The sequence below is a fragment of the Microtus ochrogaster genome, linkage group LG9, assembly GCF_000317375.1.
Source record: "Microtus ochrogaster isolate Prairie Vole_2 linkage group LG9, MicOch1.0, whole genome shotgun sequence".
Classification (NCBI taxonomy): domain Eukaryota; kingdom Metazoa; phylum Chordata; class Mammalia; order Rodentia; family Cricetidae; genus Microtus; species Microtus ochrogaster.
Genome location: NC_022034.1, coordinates 20282014 through 20291265, shown reverse-complemented (window position 1 = coordinate 20291265; position 9252 = coordinate 20282014). Strand labels below are relative to the sequence as shown.

Below are 9252 nucleotides of genomic sequence, written 5' to 3'. Positions count from 1 at the left end.
ACTTGTAAAGCCACACATTAAAAAAGTAGAATGATTATTTATCAAGGTTCAGCCTTGGTTTCAGTGCTATAGAAGATGAGCTATGGCAGGAATGGCAGGAATGATTAGCTGATTTTACAGATTAGTGAAAAACACGAAGAAAAATATCCTATGTAATAGATGTTTATATAAAAGACATTTTAAAAAGTTACCCACTAGTGCTTATGTATATCATTGGCGAAACAGAACACCCTACTTCTAGACAGTGACGTAAAAATTACAACAAATAGATTATTTATTCAGTTTTATTCACAATTTTAGTTTGAGTTCTAAATAAACTTATATTTTACAGCTAAATTGTCTTTTGTTGAACATCATCCTAGAACTTCTAAGTTTTGAAAACTAAAATGCAGTTGAACTTCTTCCACTAAATATAGCTGTTGTACATATTGGTACTTTATTTAAGCATCACTTGTAAAATGCAAATTTTGGAATAAAACATTTATGAACAGTTTCTTAGATTGTTTGTATTGCTTGACTCTATCCATCCATCCATTTTTCTATATGTTGTTATAAAAAGGAATATTTCTATTACAACAATTCTTCAAAATTCTGAAAGTAATTCTTACAGAAGGCTACAAGTGCAGCCTGTTTTAATTTTGGGGTTTCTATGAAATGGAATATGTATTCGTTTTATAAATTCAATATCTTTTGTCCTGAAAATTTAAACTAAGTAACTGATTTCCACTTATCAGAGACCAAACTGAGCAGCTGAAATGTCTTGTTCCTCTACCCCTTATATTTACAGTTATCTTCTGTATTTATTATAATTGTAGACAGAAACTTTCTATGTATATACACATATTTTGTTTTGATTTCCATGAAATATTTAACTTAGAAATGTCTTACTTGAGACTTGCAATTGTTCTCTGTTAGTAACAAGTATTGACAGAAATTGACTATGATTGGCACAATGGTATATTCCAAACATGTAGTTGTAATGCCAGGACAAGAATGTTTTCAGGGTACAATACACATATTGAGATTTTAATAGTTTGGTATTCACTTTTAGTTTATAGTTTTCAGACATGTTAACTGTATTTACTTTGTGATTAAAATGATAAGTAAACATTTTGGAAATCATTTTATATTCTTATGTTGAGAAACTCAGTAAGAAATATATATATATATAAGATATACAATAAAAACAATGTGTATGGGAAGATTTATTTTAATTATATAATGAAAAAATAGTCCCACAAATAAACCAAATAAAAAAACCAAACTTTCATGTCTTGCTGGAAACCAAAATAATACAAATTATGTCTATCATTTACAAAAAGGAAACTCAGAGTAGTTAAAAGGTGATTTTATATATGAAATGTTAAAAATAAATTTATAAAACTTAAACTTTTTAGAAATATGTTTTCAAATATAGTTATAATAGCTAAAAGACAAAATTTTTCAAATGTTTATTTATGCATTTATTTTTATATGTCTGGATATTTTTTTCTGTATGTTTGTCTATGCATTTCATACTTAGTGATCATAAAGAACAGAAGAGGATGTTGGACGCTTCAGGAAGAGGAGTTACAGATAGTCCTAGGGTTCTGGACCCTAGGTCATCTGTAAGAGCAAAAAGTGCTTTTAACTACTGAAATATCTTTTTAGCTTTGAGAACCAAACTTCTATTTGCTATGCAGCTCCCTTCAGTTATGGAGAACTTTTTAAAGAGAGATCCATGCCCTAAAACAAATGTACATTGTCTTAGATGAACAAATAATTCTTTGACTGTTTATATAAATTCAACAGTTAGTGGAATCTTAGAAAACATCTATAAAGTCAAAGAAAATATAATGCAAACATTGAATATATCTGGTTATAAATTTTTATTCAGACAAATAAAACATTTTTATATAATTCAAAGTTGTCAACCAAAATAGAGAAATATAAAGGAAAATACTTATCTCAATAATTTATATATAAAATAGTTTATCTTTGATGAATTATTATTCATGTCATTATTAAATTGTTAATTTGAAAATGAAGACACCATTAAGTAGTTATCTGAAAACAAAATTTATAACTTTAAAATCAGTAATGTATGCAATTTTCAGCTTCTTTCTTTTTTACCTATCCTGCTTTTTGTTTAACTTTAAAACATATCAGAAATATAAGAAAAGATGTAGATTCAATAACCTTGGTTTTAAATTTTATTTTAGAAGAGGAGATTGCAAACACATTTTATTTCTATATTTAAATGGTATTTACTATTTTAATTTCATTATTATCATTAGAGATGAGAATTTACATAGACTATTACTTGCTCATAAATTTCAACAATAAAATTTGTAATCAAGTAGGGGTCTTGTTTATTCCAGATTATTCAGATATTTTCTTTTGTAAAATACTGTAGACTGAGTGAAGATGGTGGAGAAGAGGAAACGGATAATGGAGCACTTCGGGATTGGATTATTGAATGACAGCCTTTTGTTTTAATTTAACCTGAAGATAATTTTTCTTAAAAAATATTAATTGGGAAACTTCACAAGTATGTTATTTTAATTTATAATAAAATCTAAGCTAAAAAAGTGATAAATGCATAATGATTTAAAGTATGACTTTGTATATGTATAGATTTAGTTCACAAGACAATCCAGATATTTGTTTAATTATATTGAACTGTTGCATAATCTAGGTAGAAAAATTTTCCAAGGGAAATAAGGAATGAAACCAGAAACTAAATTATCATAATGAATAGGAGGTATCAATACTAATAATGCAATAACTGTTTAATCTAGTATATCGAATTACATAGAATCAGTGATATTTCCATTTTATATATTTACAAATAGTCATAATTATTTCTATTTTTAATTTAGTGGTAAGAGATAATAGCTATTTTAGACAAATCAGATTAAGGGAAGTAGATGGAAAAATAGATATATGATAATTAGAGATATTAAAAAAGACAGAAAATATATAGATAGAAAATAGCTAGATACATAGATACATAGATAGAAAGATAGGTTTAATTTTGCCTTGAAGATTTGCCTTCTAGGTGTTCCTGATTTTAAAGTGGAGTTATGAGTTAGGTTTCTCTTTTCAAAAGAGAAAAGTAAAATTGGAAAAAAAAGACATCCATATTGAAATAAAAATATAAATGAAATAATGTATGAAGAAGTATAAGATTGGTGATAGGGCAGGTAAATAAAAGATAGCCAGACTTAATATTTGAGCATATTTTTATATGAGTATATCACCTTCCACCTGTCATGATGTGGGGAGGAATATTTCGAATGATGTAACATACAGCTAACTAAGCATAAAATAATATGCAAGTTGCATCTTGTTCATCACACTTATATCTTGCAGAAACAAACTCATGCCAAGTGACCAGACACATTACCCACTACACTAAGGGAACCTTTCTGGACTAATTAATATGCAGTCTAACTGCCTGTCCTGAAATCACTGGTGGGATTATTCACAGAAGAACAAAAGACAATGATCACTAAAGTCAAAACAAAAAATAATAACCCTGGGAACCCAAGAATAATTTAATGTGGTCAGAGAAATGTGCAAGCTAGAGAGAAACTGAAACCCTGCAGCTATGGCCGGGGACAGGTGATAGAGATATGCAGAGACAGAGAACCTTGTGTTCATTATAGAAGCAACACACGTCTGTGTGAAAATGAGTGAGTGTGGCTCAATGTTCAGTACAGTTGTTGCCTGGCCTACTCTCAATAAAAATTATTTTATTTAATAATTTTTTAAAAATAATTTTAAGTCCACAGATTGCTAATATTGAGAATCTGAAGAGTTCAAATGACTCAGTGAGAGGTGGTAACAGCTAACTAGATTTATTTTAAAAATTAAATAACTACACCCCTTGAGATTTAAAAAAAGAAATGATTTTTTTAATTTTTAAGAACATAGCTCAAGTAAATCAAATGAGGAAACATCTAGAGATAACAACAATACAATACCAATAATGTCTAGATTCAGTTTGTTTTATTTTAATATTAAGATAAACTTAAGAGAACCATTACATATAGATGGTTAGACATTCTCACTAGAAAACCAAATAATCTTTCATATATATAGGAGTTATTATAAAATAACCAAATATCACTTATTGGCAAATCATTCAAAAATATCAGTTGATGACTTGATAAGATTGTTCATTGCTTAGTCCTTTATATTTTCTTACAAACCCATTTTCACACCACAGAAAGAATCACAGTATCAAGAGTGGACTTATATGTAGCCAACTAAAATTAACACAACAGAATTTGGCTCAGTTATGTTACCAGAAATATGTAACCTTAATGTAGTTAGGAAATAAACTATATGAATGTCTGAAAATTTGAAAATTTACATATTATTATGTCAGATAGAATAGAGGTATCAAAATATTCATTTGTCAAAGATGACTAAAAGTTGTCATAACTACAATCAAGTAAAATTTTAACATATGCATTTTAATATCTAGTTCAAGACATTGGGTCAACAATTATAACATAAATCATTCAAGCCAAAGGAAGATACTTGTCATCTATAATTTTACAAAAATAGTTTCTGGAATAATTATATTCAAAGAATAGAAGCAGAATGATTTTTACATATTTTACTCTTTGATATTATGTTTTTAAATACTATTTGTTCTGATATTTGTATTTTTCACAATAAACTACATGAACTTTACAAATACTAAAGAGAATAAAACCTCATTCATACACTTACTAAACACCTAAAATATGTTTCTATTAAAAACAAAATCCAAGATTATTATATACAAAAAAACTGGAAGATAGAAAAAAGTAGTGTTCATTTCATTTCCAGAGTTATAAATGTACATACAGAGGTGAGGTGTGCTATCTGTGTTATTTTCATGATTTTCTTTATATTTATAGGAACAAAAAAAGTCTAGAACTAGAAATATAGAAGCTAAGTGATTACACAAACTTTTCAACTATAATAAAAAAGTTTCTCTACAAGTGACTAAATATATTGAGGTACAAAGAAAAATTAAATTATTACACTTATGTGGTTATACATATTTCATAATTACTTTGATTAGAGTAAGGAAAAGACTCAATAAGAAAAATATGCAGTTGCAAAGCCATAATATTGGCATATATTCATCAATTTAAAAAATTAGCAATATTTCTAATGCAAGCTAAGATGTACTAGTAAAGATATTTTAATTAAAAAATTATGAGACTAATTCTACTGAACTCAAATGTATTTACTATGTAGCTTAAAATTACTATATGTCTTAAAACCTGGGATTGTTTTTGACAAGATATTTCTATTTTTTTAATACAATTTCTGATTTTTCTTCCCTCAGTAACTGTATCTCTCAATTAATCTAACAGCAATGCACTCCAAGCAAAAAATTCTCCTTATTCAGTCGTAAATATGATTGATATATCTATTTGTTCTGCAAACTGACAAGTAAACATTTTGTTAATAAGTTTAAAGACTATGATGATGATCATGAATCTTTGTGAAATATGTAGATATATTTCACAAAATATATATTTTAGTTATAGAATGAATGATAGAAGACAACAGTCATAGCTCAAAGCAATTCTCAGGTTTGATAGAAAAAAAATTGTCACTTGTGTTTTATCATAAGAAACATAAGTGTTTTAAATCGCAAAAATGTAACATTTACCTTTTCCAATTGAGCGTTTTTTTTGGATTTGTATAAAAACTCTCCCACTGCCACAAAAACTGAGAGCACCAAGCCGGCTGCCAGGACAATGAAGATCCCACCAATATTCTGAACCCCTAGGGCACTGGCCTCCTTGCTCTCCTCCTCTGGGCAGCCATTGCCCCGCCACCACTTCTCCTTCATCATGTGCAGCTTGCCTTCCTCTTGCAGCTGAAGAATCGCTATGGTGATTTTGTCTCGATATGGAGAACCTGAGGGAAAAGAATGTACGTTAACTGTTTCAAGGAAAGCAGAGTTTTACAATTAAAAATCATGAGTGAAGAATAGAGATTTTACAAATCCTTACTAGAATCAGCATTCATTTTCAGTAGAGAAAACAGCACAGAAAAACACAATAATCAAAACTTTGATAGGATAACTAAAGCAAGTAGGCTTTCTAGACTTTTTGTTAGTTTATATTCTTTGTACAAAATGATGAAAATTTAGATTATAAAGTCTAATATGATATCTTATGTGTATGACAGAAACAGATTCCATATAAAAGACAGACTTGGAGTATCAGGTAATCAATAAAATAGTAATCAGAAAGTCACAAGGAAAATGGTTAGGGAACAAAAGTTTTAGTTAATGTCAGGAAACAAATCTACACTGAAGCTAGAGAATGGATAAAACAGCATTTTCCACTTCCAGAAAAGTTGTGGAAAATTATGTCTCTATATTTAAAGTAATAAGTTAAGGCTGCTTTGATTAGCAGGCAAGTTTCCATGACATTTACTACTGTGTGAACATAGGGCTTTTTGTATTTGCTGTTTTATATTAATAAAATTTCACTGGTTTAGTAGACTTGGGAAATAAAGAATCATTATGGCAATGTCATTTATATTTTCAGGAAACTATGACCCATTAGTGTTAATACATATCAATTGTTATTAATAATCTTAAGTTTTGGGTGGCATTCCTTGCTGTAAATACAAGAATATAAGCAAAATTTAGTATTTTTTTATGAGTATACACATATATTAGCAACTACATGGTACATGCAATCTTATTAATAGGATGTCCAGAGCCCAGGTAAAAATATCAAAATATCTGCATCCTTCAACAATTGCCACAAACTTGTCTTGTTTATGTCTACCCAGAAAGCTTGTTTTTAAAGTTTCTTCCAAGAACACAATAGTTTTTTTGTGTAGGGGCACAAATTTTCGTATAATACTTTTCTGCTTAGCAGAGGAAAAATAGTTAAGTCACCGCTGTTAATGATGATTTACATAAATGTTTCTACTAAATAAAGGAAAATCTTAGGTATGATCCAGTAATATCCTGTTGAAATTTGGCAAACTGTACTCCCAGCACTTGGAAAGTAGAGATAGGCAGATCAGGAATTCTTGATCACTGGCTACAAAGTAATTTCTGAACCATCCTGAGCTCTGTGACACCTTGTCTCAAAACACTATGCTAGATAAACAATGTGTATTTTCTGCTTTGGATATATGTGTTTCCTTTAAATTATCTACAGCTGTTACATAATCATTTCGCAGTGAGGATGAGGAAAGGGATATTTTAAGAAAGAGGACAGATAATATAGTGTTTCAAAGTCATAAACTGGAAATTAGAAGAGGAAGACTAAATGGGAAAAGATGGGAGGTCAGAATATACAAGAGATTACAGGGAGGAACAACAAACACTAAAGGCTCTTTGAAGCTTACTAGTTTAGAAACCTGCTGAAATATACACACATACAAAAGGTTATATAGTTTATGAAAGGTTATTATTATATAATGGGTAAACACCCCAACCAAAAATTATTATGGTATCAAATAAAATGCTCAGTACCAGTAACTGGCCTTATCTTTTCAGGTTATTGGCCAAAAGACTCTCATAGTCCAACACAAATTTCACAGACTATTTCCAGACCAGGGGCTTACCCTCCACAAGTTGACACTAAGGCACTACTGCTAGAAATTATCATATATTTATGTCATAGAACATTCCCTTTGAATATTTACAAATATAGATAGCAATGAGGAAGGAATGTAAACAATGACAGTAAGTAACTGATATTGACTTAACTGTCTCTGATTTAGGTTAATCACTTGTAAAGGGATAGCAATGTGCTAGTTTGAATGAGAATTGTCCCCACATGCTTATAAATTTAAATATGTGGTTTCCACTTGGTAGAACTATCTGAAAAAGTTGTGACCTTGTTGAAGGAAACGTGACACTGGGCCTTGGCTTTGAGACTTCAAAAGCCCATGCCATCTCAGTTAGCTCTCTCTGCCTCATGCTTGTTAATCAAGATATAAGACCTCTCCTTTCAGTAATTGTTATTACATGCAATCATGTTTATGTATGTATTACTGAATATAACTTTCTTAGTATGTATGATGTAAGTATATTTTCAGAATTTGCAAAGAGATGGGACTAGAACACAAAAACATCATGAGTGGGGTAACCCAGACCCAAATAGACAACATGATATGTATTTACTCATAAGTGGATATTAGATGTAAAGCAAAGGACAAGCAACCTATAATCCTTGATCTCATAAAAACTAGGTAACAAGGAGAACCCTAAAAGAGACATACAAGGATGCCTCTGGAAAGGGGAAACACAAGACTTCCTGAGAAAATTAGGAGTGGGGAGAGAAGGGAGAATGAAAGAGTAGGGGGAGGGAAGAAGGGGAGGGAGGAGGAAAACATGAGGGAATGGGATGCTCAATAAGGGGGAAGGACAGTGTGGGAGGGAAAGGAAAGAGATATTTTGATTGAGGGAACCATTAAAGGGTTATTGAGAATCATTGTCCTAGAGATATTTCCAGGAATCCACAGAATGACCCCAGCTAAGACTCTAAGCAACAGTGGAGAGGATGCCTAAACTGGCCTTCCCCTGTCATCAGAGTGATAACTTTCTTAATTGTCATCATAGAATCTTCAACCAGCAACTGATGGAAGCAGATATAGAGATCTGAAGCACTCTGAACTACTGAGACCAGCCCAAAAGGGGAAGGAGAGATACTAGGAGCAAAGGGGTCAAGACTATGATGGTGATACCCACTAAACAACTGGCCTGAGCTAGTGAGAGTTTTCTGACTCTGGACTGACAGCAGGGAAACCTACATAAGCACACTGGATGTGGGGGACAGTTGTGAGTCTTGGGCAGTCTGTGGGGCCAATGGCAGAGGGACTAGGATTTATCCCTATTGCTTGAACTGATGTCTAGGAGCACATTCTTTTCAGAGGGGTATCTTGCTCAGTCTAGATATAGCAGGGAGGGCCTTGGTCTTGCCTAGAAGTGAAGTTATCAGATTTTGTTGACTCCCCATGGGAAGCCTTACCCTTTCTGAAGAGGGGATGGGGGTTTGGGTAGGAGAAGGGGGGAAATGTGGAAGAAGAGGAGGAAGTAGGAATAGGGATAGGGATAGTTAAGCAAAATGTGAAAAAGATTGTATTTAAAAGCTCCTTAGTTAAAAAAAAAAAAGAAGCCATCAATTTGAAAGGGAAAGAGGGCATTTACAGGATGGTTTGAAAAGTGAAAAAGATAAAGAGAAATGTTGCAATTGTGTTATACTCTCAAAATAAAAAGAGTTGGAT

The 9252-nt window shown here is 31.1% G+C and overlaps 1 protein-coding gene across 6 annotated transcripts in view; it reads right to left on the bottom strand.

The window, feature by feature from the left end:
* The window catches only part of Grik2 (glutamate ionotropic receptor kainate type subunit 2), a 588331-nt gene that overhangs the window by 8528 nt on the left and 570551 nt on the right, over window positions 1-9252 (bottom strand). For all 6 annotated transcript variants that reach the window (XM_026787407.1, XM_005363515.2, XM_005363512.2 and 3 more), the window contains exon 16: window positions 5663-5913. In XM_026787407.1, the coding sequence (XP_026643208.1) occupies window positions 5663-5913 (251 nt within the window). The remainder of the gene's footprint in view (window positions 1-5662; window positions 5914-9252) is intronic.